This window comes from Schistocerca gregaria, chromosome 3 (genome assembly GCF_023897955.1).
Source record: "Schistocerca gregaria isolate iqSchGreg1 chromosome 3, iqSchGreg1.2, whole genome shotgun sequence".
In the NCBI taxonomy this organism is placed as follows: Eukaryota; Metazoa; Arthropoda; class Insecta; order Orthoptera; family Acrididae; genus Schistocerca; species Schistocerca gregaria.
In genome coordinates this window covers 346,621,293-346,641,476 of record NC_064922.1, presented here as the reverse complement: position 1 = coordinate 346,641,476, position 20,184 = coordinate 346,621,293, and the positions used below count along the sequence as shown (strand labels likewise).

At 38.9% G+C, this 20,184-nt stretch overlaps 1 protein-coding gene across 1 annotated transcript in view; it reads left to right on the top strand.

The window, feature by feature from the left end:
- Positions 1-20,184, top strand: part of LOC126354187 (potassium voltage-gated channel subfamily KQT member 4) — a 969,743-nt gene that overhangs the window by 439,525 nt on the left and 510,034 nt on the right. Inside the window, exons 2-3 of the mRNA XM_050003638.1 lie at positions 4,076-4,210; positions 14,627-14,709. Coding sequence (XP_049859595.1) covers positions 4,076-4,210; positions 14,627-14,709 — 218 coding nt within the window. The remainder of the gene's footprint in view (positions 1-4,075; positions 4,211-14,626; positions 14,710-20,184) is intronic.

Below are 20,184 nucleotides of genomic sequence, written 5' to 3'. Positions count from 1 at the left end.
AAACACTGGATATAAAATTTATATCTGATGTGTTTGTATCTAACAGTGTTTTGCTCATTGCGTCTGGGCAAGAACCGATCAGTCTTGATACCTGTCTAGTGTGAGAATAGTTTCTGGGTCCGTTGGTATTGCTGCGGCAGCTTTTCATTCCATATTACTATAACAGTACTCATAGAGTACAGCTATCAATTTCATAATAGTATGATTTAATAAGTAATGGCTACAACTATTCAAACTGTACTAGATTTAGGGACCGTAGGTTTAGTATGTATTCTAGCTAGAATAAAGAAGTGAATGCTCCTTGAGAATATGTCTAATTGAAAACCATTTCAGTGACAGTATTTCCCAATAATTAATCTGATAAAAGAACATGATGTCAAAGTTAATAGCGCTTGAACATCAGTAACCTGTTGCACGTAATGCCCATTAGCTTCCCTTCTTCAGTATATGATACTAAGTGATACTGAGAACCAGTTCTCAAAAACGCTTGATAATCCTTGTGGTGTTCATGCCAAACTACCGTTACATGTCTTGATAACGTATACTGTCTCGATTCCTATAAGCAAAATAGAATTACAGTATCAAGTAACGTAAATAGCAATAGTCAATGGGATCATTGTCTCGGTGCTCACCGCGATTTTGCCTGATTGACATATCGATGCTTGTCTGTACGGCCTTCAAACGGAAATGTTTTGATCGCCCCTTATATCAAAATTTTTGTGACTACCCCTCGTAAATCTTTTGTATCAAATGGGCGGCACTAGTTGCAGTGAATCTCTTTTTCTGATATACGAAAACAAACAATGGTGCCTCGTGGTTTTTGTGTTCTTCTCTGCCGTTACATGTGATTTACGAAAAGCTTCGAAAAACTGGTTTAGAAGCTAGACCTACGAAAATTGGTATTTGGTTTCTCGATCAGAAATAAAGAGGTATCGTTTATGCATTGTAGGCTTCCATGGCGGGTACTGTCTTCATTTAAACCTTCCAGGCTGATAGGCCGTGGTCGATGTATGAAACTCTCCCCTAACGTTTCATCTCCCGCAGTTGGAGACGAAACGTTTAGGAAGAGTTTAATCGACCACGGCCTATCAACCCGGAAATTTTAATGAAGAAAAGATATCGTGTTTCAGCGTTTTTGTCAATACAACCACTGTGAGGGTGAAATAGTGGGTGAAAGTTTTTTCGAAGATAATTCCTCCTAAAGAACTACTAAAGTATTTCTAAAGCTATATCTATGAAAACAAGTACTTGACTTCTCGGTTGCAAATAAAAATATACGTATTTCAGTGTTTCTGGGAATTCTACCACTAAGGGAGTGAAATAGAGCATGAAAACTTCCATAATGAAAGCATTTTCAAAGCTAAATCCATGAAAATTTATATTTTGCTTCTTTGTTATGAATTAAAAAAAAGTGTTTCACTGTATTTTCGAATTCAAACCCTACGAGGGTGAAATGGGGGTTGAAAGTTTTAATGGAAATATTTCGTTATATAAGAAAATATTAAAGCTAAATCTATGAAAATTGTAATTGCGCTTCTCGTTTAGATACAAAAACACCACAAGAACGCAAAAGGCATGTTCAGACCATACAGTCTAGGCAACGAAGCAGCGGTCGCTGAGCTTGTACGTAAAGTACAAATAATATGGCGAGACATTGGCATTTCTGCCAAAAAAGCTACTTATATGGTGACGTAGTCCTTTGTTCCTTACAGTTTTGACTGTGGTGTGTCCCGAAACCATAGGAATACTTGCTTTCGATGGCCGCCCTTGAACATTGCTATCAGATTTACTGATTTTGATGTGCATTTGCATCCAACCGCCGTAACTCTATTGCTGGCCGCTATGCGGTTACCGGTGCAATACAAAACTAGACTATTGTAATAAGGTAAAGTATCCATGGAGTGACAGTGGCAGTCGCACCTGCTATGGATACTCGCCGAGATCAAGAACCCGGTGGTGAGAGGCAAGAGGCTCATCAACATCAAGCACCCCAGTGGCCCGTAGCAAGGCGACTCATCGAAATCTTGCATCTCGATGGGAACAGGGAACTATTACGTCCACGTCGTTGGTCCTGATTCACGCTAAACGTAGTTTCTAATCAGACACTGAAACAGCTCACCATATTGTACTGTACAATCAAGTTTGGAACACTAAGGTAAATTTCGAACAGAAATATCGACAGTTAGAACACAAAGGTTTACATTTGGATCGTGAATGAAATATAGACTCAAATGCACCGGTTCTTAATTGGAAACATGCACACTTGATATTTGTGAATTACAGCCTCATCTACCTCAATGGCAAAACAATGGTTTGAGTAAACAGTAATTATTTTTTGGCGTACAATCCGAATATGCGTTAAAAGTAGGAGAACCCCTTTTTAAAATATAAAGTTGACCGCACCCACGCATGAGGGGTGTCTAGGAGTTGTCCAGTTGTAGTACACACGGATGTCTCTCCATAATGTTAACTTTTCACCTTCAATGTCTTTTTTTTCGTAATGTGCGTCGTTTTAGAGATACTTAGATGCCTCAGGTTAAGCGAAAACTGCATACATAAACAGGGTGCCTCAAAATGTACGGTACAACTTTAATGTGTTATAGCATCCAAACTAGTTGAGTTATTAACACCTTGTTTGGCTTATGTACTCACTATCTCGCAAAGTTTGTTTCGAATTCAGTCAGTTTCAAAATCAATACCTCTGACGGCGCGCACAAGAGCCTGTCAGCATTCAAGGTCTTTCCACACTCGGCGCAAAATACTCGCATCACCTGTGGCATTGGAAGTAACGATTCGGTTCTTTAAATCAATCTGGCTGGCAGGCGTTAGGTAGATACTGTCCTTGACATACACCACGGAAAGAAATCTTTCGGAGTAATATCAGACGAGCTAGGAGGCCAGAGAACTGGACCACTTCAGCCAATCAATCGATGTGGAAACATTTTGTCCAGAAGATCTCACGTACCGGTGCATGTTCGAAAACGACTGCGTCTTGGTGGTCAACCAACTATGATAACACAAACAGCTCATGTATAACAAGGTAACTGTACGACTTAACTGTTTTTTTTTTCTGAGGAAAACGATTGTGCCACTGCGGTATCAACCATCAAACACCACCACACAATCACTTTCCAGCCGTCAAAAAAACATAACCTCATCCCTCACAGTATGCTTGTAGCTTGTGGCCCGATACGATCATTATATTTGCTTGCCTTACCACACACGTTTAATGTCGTTTAGTCGGAAAATGCTAGGTTGTTTAGAAAATTCCTGTTCTCCTCTAAACAGTGAAGAATGTCCACAACCGAACGTACACTTTGTGGCGTGTCATCTGCTTTCAATGCGTGCACCGGTTTAATCGGTATGGACACATCTGTAAACATTTCCGAAGGATCCAGTGCACGGTCGCCCTAAAGATCTGTTGCCCCTGTGACGCCCTCCGAAAAGATATCCATGGTGAAAGTTGAAAAACCAACAGTATCCGTTGTGTGTCGGCTTCATTTGTTCCAGGCCGTCCAGTATGATGCCTCACACCAACTGTTCCTGTCTGCATAAAATTTCTATGCCACCGGCGCTTCGACGCCCACGAGGGTGGTTGCTTCCTATACCATGTTTCGAAGTTCCTTTGAACCTGCATGTCCGATTTGGTCTGAATAAACCACTCCACACACTGAGACTTTTCTTCAACTGTTATCATTATCCTGCACTCACGGCAACCTGGAACACACACAAACAGAACTTTCTGAATTTGTTTGTCACATCAGCTAAACATGGAGTGAATATCATAAACAGTTCGGGTGCTGTAACACACTGAAGTTACAAGGTACCTTTTGGAACACCTTGTATACATACAATCTTCTCCCCCTGATATACTATGAAGAAGCTATAAAAATAATTATACAGTTTAAACTAACTTTCCAATCTTATCCGCATACGTGACTTCCGTGATAGACGCTTTACTCCATTACTCCTTCATTTAGTCTTAAAATAACAATAATGAGCTATGAAATTTCGTGTCTCTCTCTCTGATGCATGATTCCGGTGTGTCAGTTTCCGTTTTTCCTGTTTGTTTCAGTTTCTGCATGGTCTTCACGTGCCTCGCCTTGAGCGTTTTCTCTACGATACAAGAGTACGAAGAAGACGCCAGAGCCATCCTTTTCTACATGGAGTTCGTAGTCGTAATTTGGTTTAGTATAGAATTTTGCCTGAGGTGAGTATATTGATTACATTACATTTCATTTCTGTCATCACGTTAAAGAATGGTTATTATAACAGACAAAGGTCGTAAGACCAGAGATCTGGAGTAGTGTGTATTTTTCGCAGTCTTCCGCAAAGCGTGTTTGATGACAGTCTGCTTTTTTGATGTACAAGAGATTTAAAGTCTCTCTCCCCCCTCTCCCCACCACCAGAAAAAGAGAAAAAAGAACAGAAAAATGATTAGTGAGTTTATGCCCGGATATAGCAGAGGCCAGGAAATTTCTTCACCTCTTCTTATCCAAATGCCATGGAATCTCTTATTTAGAATTTCTACTTAAACAAGGTAGAATTTTGAGTATCACGTGGAAGAATGAGTTGCAAGTGATTTCCTGGTATATTCTATTCCCGTGAATTTCCATAATTGATGTGTAGGTTAGGAGATGGAAATAAAGCGTTCCAGATGCACGTCTCTATACGTGTATTTCCTTAGAAAATAAGTCCTGAAATTCATGACTTCACAGAAATTTACGTCCTGATTATTGTGATTATTATAATAGCATTTGATTATAACAGAGAAAGAGATTCATTCTAAGGATCGTCTCTACATGTTTGGCTTACTTCTTTTCTGTACTATTTGCGCATGACAATTAATGTTTTCAAAAACGTTCTCAAAAGACAAACCTATTTCATTGTGTTTTTCCTTCTTCTTTCTAGAATTGATGACGTAACAACTTTAATGTTATGGCTTACTTTAAATCTATCAGCTGATCTTTTTAAGTTATAAACTGTTCTTTAAATTACATTTATTAGACATGACATTCAGCATTGACTACAGAAGTATGTAATTAATAACCAAAATAAAATTTTTCCAATACGATGAACACATTGTCATTCTGGAAGGGACGCCAAAAGACTTATAACATAAGTTGAAAGGAGTGCATAGCGTTTTGTGATTGTGGTTGTAAGAGGAACATCTACAAAAGTGAAGTAGAGGTAATGAAATTTCGTTGAAGTAAAACAGGCGACAGTGAAAGAACTCGGTAAATAAAAGTAATACTAAGACCAGTGGATGAGTTCTGCTTTCTGGGACACAAAAAAACTGACATTTACCGGGACAGAGAGCATGTAAAAGGCAGTCTCGCAGTATCTAGAAAATCATTTCTGAAAATGAGAGATATGATAACCTCGAACATAAATTTAAATGTTGGATAGTCTTTTCTGAGTTATTTGTTGGAAATGGACCCTTACGTATCTGTGGAACGTCTACAATAAGTGACTTGAAACTTGAGTCACTAATTAGGAGGTACTGAATCGAACTGACGAGAAAAGCTCTTCATGAGACAAATTGACTAAAAGAAGGGATCGGTCGACAGGAAATATCGAAAGATATCAAGGAATAATTAATTTGGTAATGAAGAGAAGATTGAGAAGGGACAGGGTGGAAGGGGCGAGTTTGGCTGTGGTTTGCAGGTTGAAATGGATGTAAGACGTAGTATGCATGTGGAGAGGAAGAGACCTGAAGAAGGGTAGACTAGCACTGAGAGCTGTATAAAACTAGTGTCCGACTTAAAATCCACGACAGTAACGACAACAATAGACTCAAAGTGTCAAGCAATACAGGGACTTAACACTATCTCAGTTTTAACTTTCAAAGTCAAAGGACACGTAACCCTGATCCCATTTGGGAAACAGTATCGTAGATAACAACATTTAATGAGCAGATGTCTATTCACTGGGTTAGCTTTCACAGTAGAAGATGTGAAAGTCTAGAAACGGAGGGAATGTGAAATGTGGTGCAACATGAAGTTTTTAATATTTTATGAGGGTTGATTAAGTTAAGTTTTAAGGGTTACAAGTGTACAGAAGAGATCTACAAAATGTTACGAAAAGAGTATACAGAAAGCCTGTGCGAAAGAATGGCTAAACTGAAAATACTTCGCCATAGCAACGGAGAATTTTAAGTTTACCAGCTGTAAATTACAGAATTTTATCCATAAAGAGTTGCCAACTCCACATTAAATTGTGTTCATTCACTTAGGCAGTATATAGATTTTCAGTGGCTCGTGAAGGCGTGCACTTTCAGACTTGCTATGTCACATACTTTCAAAATGTATTCGGTTTTCATTTTTTCATAACAATCTAAATCAATTGCATATTTCCATAGCTTATCGGCTTTACTCTTTCCTTTTCATTTTGTATTCCTATCCGTGCTGCACATTGGAAGCCAATAAAATAAAGTTTTTCACCCAATTGCGCTCCCATTTAAGTGAATTTAGTTTAAGAATTACGAAATAACCATGCAATTTTATGTTGGCACAAAAACTTCGTGTGTTTATAACCACTTCACATCACAAACACTAAGGAAAAGTTTGGTCAAAATTTTCATGAAGAGGCATTAGCATTGTAAGAGGATACTTCAATTCAGTACTATTACTTTTAATTAAGCTTAGCACTAGTTTTGTGGTTTTACTTCGGACTGCAACATGCACTCCAGTTTTTTAGAAACAGTCCCGTTGAAAAAGTTGCTGACTGGTGGAAGATGTACAACCATAGTCATCCGATTAATAAAAGCCCATTGTAGGAACACACATTAAAGCTACAGCCGCTCTTGCAGTTGCAGTAATTGCTTTACGTGTTGTGTAACATGCGAGGGACCTATACATAACTACGGCGCAATGCGGAAACATCAAGGGCGCTCGTAGTCACGTAACGTTCACACATGTCACCAGCACGCTTGCTCGCGTTATACGAAGGAAAACAGGTCAGCACTGCAATATGCGTTCTAGCATATAGAGAACAGCCTCAAGTGCGATCACAAGTATGGAAAACAAATGATGACGTCAACATTTCTGTTACCCTTTTTTTGGTTGTTTTCTCTTTACTTGGGGAAAGAGGGCGAAGAGGTGTCAGTTTTTAAGGGAACTTCATTAATGAAAATCCGTAGACATATTGCGAGACCTGTTTTGACACTAGATTAAAATGACGGAGGAAAACTACAGAAAATCTAGACACAGACAGTCAAATGGAGCACTGATTTTGAATTTTTCCGAGAAGATAGATCTACAGCTGTGTTGCCGCTCTCGTGTACAGGTAATAGGTGAGAACGGTGTTTCACAGTGTTGTCAGGGCGACTCGAAAAACACACAGTATGTACCTTTCGTTACCGATCATTGGAAAAGGACAATTAATTGGATTGAGATAATCATCCTGATGTGTTAAACGATCTTTTCATGACAAGGTTACTTTACACTTGTATTGTGTCATAATTATTCACTACTTCTCGTAAGATTAACTTGCATACTATGTTTCATTTCCAATATCGTCGGATGAGGCGCAGCATTCCACAGCCACCAAATGAAACTGCTGAAAGAGAAAACTGAAGTGAACAGGAAACGGGCAATAGAATGTACACATATCTTATTTGACAAAAGTGTGCGGTGTCCTCGTATTAATTCAACGAAAATACTCGCATCAAATCAACACATTTTTCTGCCTTCAATGAGTAATATGAGTTTCTTAATATTGTCTATCGGTAATTCAGGTATCTTTCTTTCACTTGAGCTATCTTTTTTGATTTCTTATTTTGTTTCTGTTTCCATTTTTTATGTTCGCTATGTACGAACACGACAGTAATTTTATCACACTGCCTAAATGGCAACAAGGTAGTACCTATATAAACGAACGTCAGAGACAGTGCGAGAAATGTTCTCTAACATTCGTTTTCCCGCTGTATGAATTCCTTCAGTGCGACAAAGGATGTAGCACAAGCGATTTCGTTGTAGCGTGGGAAGGGCTGCAGATTCTGCTGCTCGGCAAGGCAAAACTAAAGACGAAAATGAGTTCAGCGCAATCGACCCATTGCGCTAAGTGCTAGGCATTCAACAGTACATTTATCTTAATATCTCCTTTACAGTGATATAGAAAACATAGAAGCACACAGTTGCACCAGAACTTAGTTCATCCTAAATGTAACTGATAAATTTTGTTAACGCAAATCTCAGACATTACCAGACGTTCGTTATCTACATAGTTTACTGTTTGTTTCAGTGATACGCCAGGCTTTCAGCTTTTAAGGCAGCCTACAAGTCGTTAACCCGTGTGGAGACATCAGGTTTTCACTCCCCTAAACGAAAGCAGGAGTACGTCAATGGAATGGAATTGCTATTTATAATTACTACTCCCATTCTGCGTACTGTATATCTATGGTGTCTTACCTTTACTGAGACAAACTTTATAAACTTATGCACCTAGCGGTACCTCTTAACTGTAGCGCCGCTATTCAGCCTGTAGTTAATGTAAGGAAGCATCAGCGTACATTAATATTAAACTCATTATTTCAACTAATCAGGAGGGATCTTATTCTCGTTCATTTGTTGAGATGTAACACTGAAGTTCCTGAAGAGATTTTTGTAACATTACACAACAATGCTACTCTGTAAAATACTGTTATTCTGATAGTCCATGAGAACACTAAGTAATTTAGAAATAATAATTAATGTCATGAATAAAGGGACAGATGTAAATTAGACAACTGATCATGGGACCAGGATATGCCTGGGAAAATGTACTATAGAGGCTTCTCATGGTACCAATCAGCAAAATGAACTCTAAAAGCAGCAAAAAATTTAAAATTATAATATAAAATAGGAAAGAATCACTAAAAATTGAAAAGGAATTATGAGACACACTTAACCATATAGGGTGTCACAGGAGACATGCTCAGTATTCAGGGATATGACAGGAACAATCATTAGAAGCAAAAAAGTCAAGTAAACATGGGCTCTAAAATGGGTACCTTCAGAAATATGAGCGCTTTTTCATATTCGATACTGCCAAACAAATATCTTTTGCTGTAAACTCTTTGCTTTCCATATTGTAGGTGGATGTAGCATGGACCAAATCAAGAAAGAATTGTTTGGTAAACATGGGCTCTAAAATGTGTACCGGAAGAGCTATGAGGACTTGTTCACCTTCGTTATTGTGAAACACGCCTCTTTTATTGAACAATTGCATTTTTGAGCCAATATTTACCAGACAATTTTTTGTTGATTTAATCCATGCTACAGCCTCCCAAAATATGGAAAGCAAAGACCTTCCAGTAAGAGACATTCGATTGACAGTATCGAAGATGAATAAGTATTCAGAGCTCTTATGGAATAAATTTTAGAGTACATGTATACCAGACCATTTCGCTTCGAATAATCGTTCGTGTCATACTCCTGAAGATTGACCACGCCTCCTGGGACACTGTATAATAGGTTTATCAGAAGGTCTTTAGAAAGGCCTATGATAGTATTGCAGAATCAATTTTGATGGAAGAAATGAATGGGTACATCGTGCAACAATTCTCTTTTTGGACAAATAGAAGAAGAATAGAATGATATTTACCACATCAACGATCCATTACTCATGTCAAACTTGGAGACTTTCTAAAACTATGTGTAAAGCAAACACATGCTTCAACACCAAGCAGTAAATTGAAAAAAATCGAAGATATGTGTGGTCAAAAAGTGCTGAGTAACAACGAAAATAATGGGACTCTTTAACTAGTGTAGGAGGCCATCAGAGTGCGACGGTGTAAATATGGATTAGGAATCAAAAGGTAGTAGTGAACGGCTTTCGGAATTTTGTGAGCGCTGTGGAACGTCATTTGCCAACACTTCATTCAAAGTTAACAAGAGAAAGATATATACTTTCAAAGCACTGTAAGAAAATGCTTGATATGAAATATATTTTGATTCATGAAGAAACACAACCAAATTTTATCTAGTATTTTCTAACAGATTTAGAGACTGTTAGTAATAACTTACTAATTGTAGCTAAGTGCGATATTAGATTTAAACAACAACAATATATAACTGAGACCAAGAGGGATGAGAAAAAAGTTGTAGACATAACTGAAGAATTTAGTTCTGAGGCAGAGAAGATAAGCAAGATACGGGAATATGTAAATTGAAACGATTAAGAAAATATTACTAAGCCACAGGGAGTATAGTAATATATAGAACGTCAATGCAAGCAAACAACAGATGTCAAAGAAATACTTGTTCTCATTTTTTATGATGCAGAGAAATTAAAAAAGCAAATAACACTTCGTTGCACAAAGAAAAAAGGCATGACAGATACATTGTAGATAGAACACCACCTAGCGAAAAGAAATGGAAAATCAGAACACAGCTCGAAGCAACATAATTAAGGTCATAGAGGGTCCAGTATGAATCTGCGGCAGATCGTTGAACAGGTTATTTCCCAAAACATATAATGTGATAGAGAAAATATTTAAAAACATTTCAGATTAGACAAACACAATGGTAGTAGTAGTAGTAGTAGTAAAGAATGACTAAAGTGGACCTATAATTATCAGGTTACAGTAGAATAATTCTTGAAACAACACGATCATCAGCAATGGGAACAGACAATATTCTTTCATAGTTAGAAAAGAATAATTGAGATAAAGGAAAAGGAGAGTTGTAGGATGGAAAAGTACCATAGTGAAGAAAAAATACAAATTGTAGTTCTAATTACAGAAATTTTGTGCTTTTCCATCTCATTGTTTAAAAATTCTAGAAGACGTTATTCAGGAGAGAGTAAAGGCTAAGATTAACTAGTATTTACGTAAAATATTAATGTGAATTTAAGAAAGGAGAATCAACAGGAGAGGCTAAAGAAGAATAGATTATTTGACGATGACAGTTTAAGAACAGGAGAATGTTAAGTGACAATGAAAAGCCTTTTGACAGTCTATTTGAAGTGACGGACCGGAGAATGAAACCAAATTGGAATCGACATTAACAGACATTAGAGTAATATTACAGACATTCACTGCATTAAGTAAAATGTCAGATCAAAAACAGGCACAGAAAAATTTGCCTCTTCTCTCCCTCAGATCCACACAAAATTACACCAGAGGTATATGTAATGGTAAACAAATATAACGCATTACATTTACAGATAATTTTTTAAACTTAACACATTTAGAAATGGATATGAATTGTATATGGGGAGTATTCATTAATCTCCTAGATAAATACAGAATATTGATTGACACATACAAAACGAAATCGATGATAATAAGTAAATTTAACAGTAGATAACAAAATCCTTTACTCAAAGATATGATACCTGTAATAATCAAATGAAAGATACGTGTAAAACATTCCCTAATTTTTCCTGAAGACACAATACTGATACCTTCGACTTCTATAAATTGAAAATGGCTGCCACCACCGAACTTAACAAATGAAAACTATGTTAATTTCTATTAAATAGGTGGTTTATCCAACTTTGGATTCCTAATACATCACTTAGTTTGCCGACAAAAGCCAAGTATAAGCAGTAATAGTTCAGCCAAACCGGTATACTTTGACCGATTTATTCTTAAACCCTGAAATTTCGTAAAGTAACGAAGTGTTTTTCAACGCATTTTAAATCTGTCTACTCTCTTAAACAAATAAACAATTTAATATGTCAGTATGGCATGTTTTCAGAAGATTTTATCGCGCTTATTATGATGGATAAACACATCATCTTGCATAATGGCTTAGAGCCTGGCCAAGTGATAGATATTTGCTGAAATACTATCTTTATAGTAGCTAGTGGATTTCACATATGTAGCGTAAAAGGAACCTGATGAATGTGTTCTAACGAACTGGAAACAGAGACTAAACCTACACTGCCTGACAAAAAAAGTTGTCGCATGCCATTCTTCCAGTGCTTTGGAGAGGCACTGTGGTGTTCCTCCTAGCGTTATGGTGTGCGAAAGCATTGGACACAGCTTCAGGTCACATTTGGTAATGAATGAGGTACCTCTGACAGCGTAACAGAAATGAGAAAACGAAATGAAACTTCTTTGGCTGAGATGGTATACGGCTTGATTTCAGTAGTTACAAAATCGAGCCAAATCTACAAAGAACCTGGCACTGTGACCCCAATTATTAGCCCCCCTGAGCTAAATGCAAGCACTGATTCGGATGTGAAAGGTCATAAAGCCATTGTACACTCTTCTGCGGCCAGCTGACCCACAACTGTTGTAACTGCTTTTTGATACTCTGTGTACTGGCACTGGGATGGCGTGAGTTCCGGACCAGTCTCTCATGTGTTCTATCTGGGACAGCAAACAGTTCATAGAGACATGTGCTGTATGTGGACGAGCACTGTCCTGCATCAAGACACTGTCGCATGAGAGGTAACACAACAGCACATACTGCGCCCGTCACGAACTGTTACGCTGTCAGAGGTACCTCATTCATTACCAAATGTGACCTGAAGCTGTGTCCAATGCTTTCGCACACCATAACGCTAGGAGGAACACCACAATGCCTCTCCAAAGCACTGGAAGAATGGCATGCGACAACATTTGTCACCACACCACTTCAAACGAAGCCGTTTGTGTTGCTTGGTTAACAGCTTCCTACGCATGTGACATTAATTCCCTAATGTGACTGTTGTATGTAGTCTCTGGTCAGTGGTGACACAAATTGTGTGGAGTCCATTACCTGTTTTCGAGTGACAAAGCTGCACTCAAGCAACATTGTTTTCCAATACCGGTTAGAATCAACCACTGGTTATCATAGTTGGCCAAATACGATATGTGATCAAAAAATACGGTGCATGAACTTTTTTAGAAGCAACTGATGACGCTAAACCATGTGGTCCAATTTATCCAATAGCTTGATCCATAGAGACAGGCAGTGTCAAGGTGGGCACGTTCTGAATTGTCAGTCATCGTCCAGCGACGCTAGAGTGAGGTTGTCTTTATAGCGTCTGTCGCTCAAGGATTCTGAGCAACGTGTGAACATTACGTTCAGTTTCAAGATGCAAAAAAGTGTCGAAAGAAGCACAGGAAATGTCGAAAACGGTGTATGGCGACGATGTTTATAAGTTGTTTGAGCGATTTAATACGAGAAGCGACGTCTATTAACCTGAAAAAAGAGAAAAACGTGCAGAAAGTGGCAAAAAATATTCATTCAGAAAGGCGGTTAACAGTTAGACACCTTCTCAAAGAACTTAGCATCTCAAACGGGTCAGTACAAGCATTTTAATTGAAACTTGCAAATGAAACGAGTGAGTGAAAAATTTGTTTCCAGACTTTTTGAGTAATGAATAGAAGGAAAATCGTGTGTCAGTTTGCCAGAAGTTGAACGATCGTCTTCATTCAGATATGGACGTCCTGTCCAAATTTCAACTGGAGATGAAAGTTGGATCTATAGATATGACCTTTAAAAAAAATTCACAGTTCCTAATGTAAAACCAGTGAATCTCCGTACCCTAGAATGGCGCATCAGTCATAATCGTGTATCAAAATCTTGTCCATACTGAGGGTATAGTGCGATCAGAGTTCGTTTCAAGAACAGCAGCGTAAACGCAGAATTTTACAAGGACGTATGAATACTTTTGCGAAATGGTGTTCGAATAAACAGACTAGAAAAAGGGGCCAACCACTCCATTTTGCATCGCGACAATGCGCCACGCTACTCCTCACTTTTGATTCGCGAGTTTTTGGCCAGAGAAAGTGTTCCACTTCCGCCTTACTCATCAGATTTAGCACCATGCGACTTATGTCTCTTCGAAAAATTAAAACCGTGGTTAAAAGAAAACTTTTTGACGCCATTCCTGACATTGAGAGGGCCAGGAAAGAGGAGCTGAGCGCCCTTCCAGAAATGACTGTGGGGTAACTGCATTGCTACCCAAGGACAGCACTTTGAAGGAGAGCAAATCAAATTTCATATAAGCTTATTGCTTTGCTTCTAAAAAAATTATAAAGTGTATTTCTTGATCACTTCACGTATATCTTCCTTGCGCGGTATTTTATCACCAGATGACACAGGTTGCACGAGAGCTGTGAGATGCGACAGATCACGTGCTCTTTTTCGATTTTTACTTTGATCCGAAAGACTGAAAACTTCCAAATGGCCTCTGCCAATTCCCTTTTGTGATGAAAACACAAATACGTTTACATGAATTTACATAAAAATAATCTTATCTGTAAGCACCGGATTGATTCAGTTGCTTGCGAACAACAGTCTTTATTTATTTTAAACTATCAAAAAAAAGTATTTATATAGCACGTCACTACATATACGAAACACCACTTACTCAAAGCAAACCTAATAATAATTTTTTTGCCAAAAGTTTTAATATGTGTAAAATATGTGGTTAATGGGTCTTACCGAGAGAGGAACTCGGAAAGTTCATCGATTTTCCGAAAACAGCATTGTTAATAAATTTTCAATAAAGGTGAAAATAAAAATAAGCTCTTGATACAGGAGGATTAATGTCAACATCGTTCTCTGGAACATTTACGTTTTGGCGCTCTCTTAACTATAATATGCTAACTTTTATGAAGAAAAATCTTACGATTTACAATTTCATTTCATTTGTCACTGTATTTTACGTAACTGACGAATATATTTGACGTAATTATTTTCAGGCTGTGGTCCTCCGGTTGTAGATCTAGGTACCAAGGCGCTATTGGACGATTAAAATTCCTGAGGAGGCCTTTTTGCATAATAGGTAAGGCGCAGAATCTCTTGCAACAAATGATTTTAATACGAATATATATGATGCAATATTTTATTACTTTATTTAAAATAAGATTAAGTTATGTCGTAAGAAATTAACATATAATTCCCATTATTTTGTTATGTTTAGATTGCCATGATGTTCCCAGAGCTTTTTGTAACGAAAAAGCATGAAGCTGTTTATAATTTGTTATGTCAGAGTGTATTAATATATGTTAAATTTTCGCTGAAAGAAATCAACAAATATGGAACATCCATTTTTTTTTTAATTTTCAGCTAACTGCGGCTTTACCTCATAATTTTTGCATGTGATTTCTGTCTCAGCTTTACTTCATCCGTCATTGTTTTTAGTGATACAAACTTGATAAAGGAAGTTGGCTTACCTTACTTTGAAACTGCAGTCATAAGAGTTTGCTAGTCAGATTCTTTGCATCCAAAACAGAACAGTGTACAAGTTGGTGGACATGTCTATAATTTGGGGCAGAGACGGAAAACTATTGTCACAATCCCGCATTTGAATCTTCATATAATTTTCTTCACTTTGGAATTATTATGCAGTTCTAATATATAGGGTGTTTAATAGTTCATTTTAAACACTTGTGGATGTTGTAGAGGGGGCTTAATAGATCACATGTTTACACAGGAACCCACCTCCAGAAACGTCATCCAACGACGCTAAAGAGCGTTAAAATTATAGGCGCCGGTACTTGTAAATGACTGTATATATACAGGGTGGTACATTGATTCAGTTACAAACTTTCTAGGATGATGGAGGAGGGTACGTTCATCAGTTAGAGGCAAGAGACCGTGTACCGAAACGAACGAGTCGAGAGTTATAAGCGGAAACCTATCTGATACGACTGACAGAGCAATACGTATACTGGTGCGGTTGTTGCTAAGATTGTGGGATAGGCAACTTACAGAGGTGGTAGTATGGACCAAAATAACGAAGAAATGCCCAGTCAACATAAGCTCTAAAATGTATACCTGTGGTGCTGTGAGCACTTGCTCATCTTCGCTAATGTGAGACACACATCCTCTATTGAACAAATGCCTATAGTTTTTAAGGTATGCATTTTCGAGCCCATGTTGAGTGGACATTTCTCCGTTGTTTTGGTCCGTACCGTCAACTCTGAAAATTGCCTACCCTGCAATCTTAACAACAACAGTTCTTTATTTTACAATTTTTTTTTCCTTAAACTGCGGAATGCTTACTCAGTGTTCTTAAAGTGCTGAGTGAAACTGAATGTATTGTCTCTTTGCTTGTCTTTATCATTTCAACATTGTCCTACAGAATTTTCCCTGGCAAATACAGCTCAAAGTTATTCTATTCATTTATGACCCACAATATACAAAGATACCCAATTTGACTGCTCAGATAATTAACACAAATTAGAAGAACCCATACATTTCATAAGCCACTTACCTCACAGAAAATCTTCATTCCACGAATTACAGCGATACAGCAAGCACCAATACTGCCAACTAAATTAAAGATTCTAACTACTGTAGGCTCTAGCTACTAATAGGCATGTGTTTAGCAAAGGAAAGATTTCGTTGCAGAGCAAACAATGTATTTAGCAAATTTTACCTTAGTAATGTGACATCCAGTTCAAAAATATATATAATCGTCCGTGACATCCCGTTCCAAAAATTATATAATCATCAACAAAATTAAATTACCATGACGGACACATGTCCAGACCGTCCGCTGGCGCTAACACTTCAGACCTCTAAGCGCCATCACTGCTAACTATAGTTCTAACCTACATCACTGCTGGCTGTTCACCTCCAACTTCCATCACTTCCAACGAGTCCGACCAGCCACGCAGAGTTTCTTACAGAGGGCGCACAGCGGTGTAAGAGTTATTAATGCAGTCTATCGCGCTGCCAACATAAAAACACATAAACAGGCTACTTACAATATGTATTCCACTGTCAGAGGTATCAGAACGGTTCTCGCTTATAACTTTCGACTCGTTCGTTTTTGGTACAGCAACCTTTACCTCAAAAATGGTTCAAATGGCTCTGAGCACTATGGGATTCAACATCTGAGGTCATTAGTCCCCTAGAACTTAGAACTAGTTAAACTTAACTAACCTAAGGACACCACACACATCCATGCCTGAGGCAGGATTCGAACCTGCGACCGTAGCGATCTCGCGGTTGCACACTGCAGCGCCTAGAACCGCACGGCCACACCGGCCGGCCGTTTCCTCATATAATATATTTATCGTTCTTCACAATCCTTGAAAATTTTTTAACATATCATAGAATCATCCTGTGTACACACACACTGAAGAGCCAAAGAAACTGGTACACCTGCTTAATACCGTGAAGGACACTCGCAAGCACGCATAAGTGGCGCAACACGACGTGGCATCGACTCAGCTAATGTCTGAATTAGTGCTGGAAGAGAACTGACACCATGAATCCTACAGGACTTTCCATAAATCCGTAAGAGTATGAGGGCTTGGAGATCTCTTCTGAACAGAACGTTACAAGGATCCCAGATATGCTCAATAACGCTCATGTCTGGGGAGTTCGGTGGCCAGCGGAAGTGTTTAAACTCAGAAGAGTGTTCCTGGAGCCTCTCTGTAGTAATTCTGGATGTGGGGGGTGTCTCATTACCCTGTTGGAATTGCCCAAGTTGCAATGCACAGTGGACATGAATGGATGCAGGTGATGACACAGGATGCGTACGTGCGTGTCATCTGTCAGAGTCGTATCTAGATGTATCAGGGGTCCCATAATATTCCAACTGCACACGCCCCACACCATTACAGGGACTGCACCAACTTGAACAATCTATAGATTCGTGAGGTTGTGTCCACAACCGTACTCTTCCGCCCGCCCGATAGAATTTGAATCGAGACTCGTCTGACCAGGGAACATGTTTCCAGTCATCAACAGTCCATTGTCAGTGTTGACGTGCCCAGGCGAGGCGTAAAGTTTTGAATCTTGCAGTCATCAAGGGTACACGAGTGGGCCATCAGCTCCGAAAGCCCATATGTTGCTTTGAATGGTCCGCATGCTGACACTTGTTGATGGCCCGGCATTGAAATCTACAGCAATTTGTGGAAGGGTTTCACTCTTGTCACGTTGAACGATTATCGTCTGTCGTCGTTGGTCTTGTTCTTGCCGTATCTTTTTCCGGCCGCAGCAGTGTCGGAAATCTGATGTTTTATCGGATTCGGGATGTTTACGGTACAGTCGTAAAATGGTCGTACAGGAAAATCCCCACTTCATCTCTAACTGAGAGACGCTATGTCCCATTGCTCGTGCGCCGACTATAACAGCACGTTCAAACTCACTTAAATCTTGATAACATGCCATTGTAGCAGGAGTAACCGATCTAACAACTGCGACAGACACTTGTTGTCTCACTACAGGCGTTGCCGACCGCAGCGCCGTATCCTGCCTGTTTTACGCATCTCTGTATTTGAATATGCAAGCCTCTACCAGTTTCTTTGCCGCTTCGGTGAATATTTACAGGCCCAGGCACCCACAGTTCTGACGCTTTGTAGCGTCGCTAGATGACGTTTCCGGACATGACTAAGCCCCATCTAAAAACGCTAGAAGTATGTAATATGAAATGTGAAATACCCTGTAGATATAGCCATCCCTGATGTTTTAAATAATCAAACTCTCTTGTGTAAAACAGCTTTGTGTGACTGCGAGAAAGAGTTTAGAAATGGTTTGAAATTTTGTTTAATCTTTGTTGGAAGACGCTAAGTGCACCCATTATCAGACACTGGATGAGTATAGTGCAGACAATATGTGCCCATTTTAAGGCAAGTTAACGCTTCACATGTCTCAACGTTTATCACGTCATATCTCCTGAACTACTTGTCGTACAATGATATAACATTCTAAGTACATCCTGTGGTATATGTGGATACTGTCTGTAAAATTTGTTGCGAGTATAATCAGTAATAAAGAAGTAATAAATTGAGACATGATGCCTGATGCTGGAGTTCTAGTACTTGAACAGCGAAACAACAGTAAGCGATAAACGTTTCTGCTTTCAGTAATTTGTGAGAGGTATCAGCGAGGAGAAGACGTAAAAAGGCATGAAATTGTGTAACGTTCGTTGGAAGTCGCTCTGTAGTCTTATTCTGAATGCAGAATGAATGTAAGCCTGGTAATTTGTACACCATCAGTTACGGTGCCTCAATACGTGTATGCAGTTTCCAGTTTTAATACTTACTGTGTTCAAATTGCAATATAGGATTTTAACTCTTGTTAAGTAAATTATGACAGAATTCAAAATTTTTGGATTCGCTCAGTAATTCTAGGAAGTAATGAAAACTGAATTTGCATTGCCCCTAAATGCCGGTAGTTAGGCAACGTGGAACTGGATTTGAGTGACTGGGTTAGCCTTTTAGTAATATACAGTGGCTAAGATAAATTGTAGCTATTGTCGTATTCTTTTGCGCCCTTATTACCATTTCTTTACACTTATTTACAAATTTTGGGGCGATTTCTACAAGCTGTGTCAATGCACAATACGTCTCTATAGGAGGGTGGTTTGATAATTCTGGTAAAAAAAGTTACTTTCGTAAACAACTCACTTTACTTCTCGGCATAGTCTCCTCTGGGTTACATACACTTGGTTCAGTGATGGTGGATTATCCTGGTGGAAGAGCACTTTTTTGCGTGCCAACCTTGGTCTTTTTTCAGCCAACGCAACTTTCAAACAATCCAACAGTGAAGCATAATAGGGTCCAGTTATGGTTCTGTCTTTTTCCAAGTAATCAATGAGGATTATCCCTTAGAAATCCCAAGAAATAATGGCCATCACCTCATCAGTTGACAAGATGGTCTTTGCCTTCTTTAGTGAATTTGCACCGGCCTTTGTCCGTTGTTTTGCATGCTGTTTGGACTCCGGTGTGTAATATTGGATCCAGGTTTCATCGACAGTCACAAATTACTGAAAAATACCTTGCGGATTGCGGTTAAACATCGCCAGACATTGTGTTAATATATTGCGCAAGGTGCGCTCTTGGTCTACTGTGATCAGACGCCGTATCCACCTCGTACAAGGCTTCTTCATAGCCAATTAGCCGCACGGTCTAGGGCGTCTTGTCACGGCTCGCGCTGCTCCCCCCGTCGGAGGTTCGAGTTCTCCCTCGGAAATGAATGTGTGTGTTGTCCTTAACGTAAGTTAGTTTAAGTTAGATTAAGTAGTGTGTAAGCTTGGGGACCGATGACCTCAGCAGTTTGATCCCATAAAGTCTTACCACAAATTTCCAAAATTCCGTAGCCAATTCTCGGTTCAGGACATTATGCACTCGCTCATTTGAGATGACTACAGTCTCCGAAATGTCACGGCTTTTTATTCGTCTATCTTTCATTACCATGCCTTGGATTCAGTCAGTTGCTTCATTTGTAGCGACCTCAATTGGACAGCCGGAGCGCACTTCGTCTTCGGTGCCTGATCCACCACTATCAACTCATTAATCCA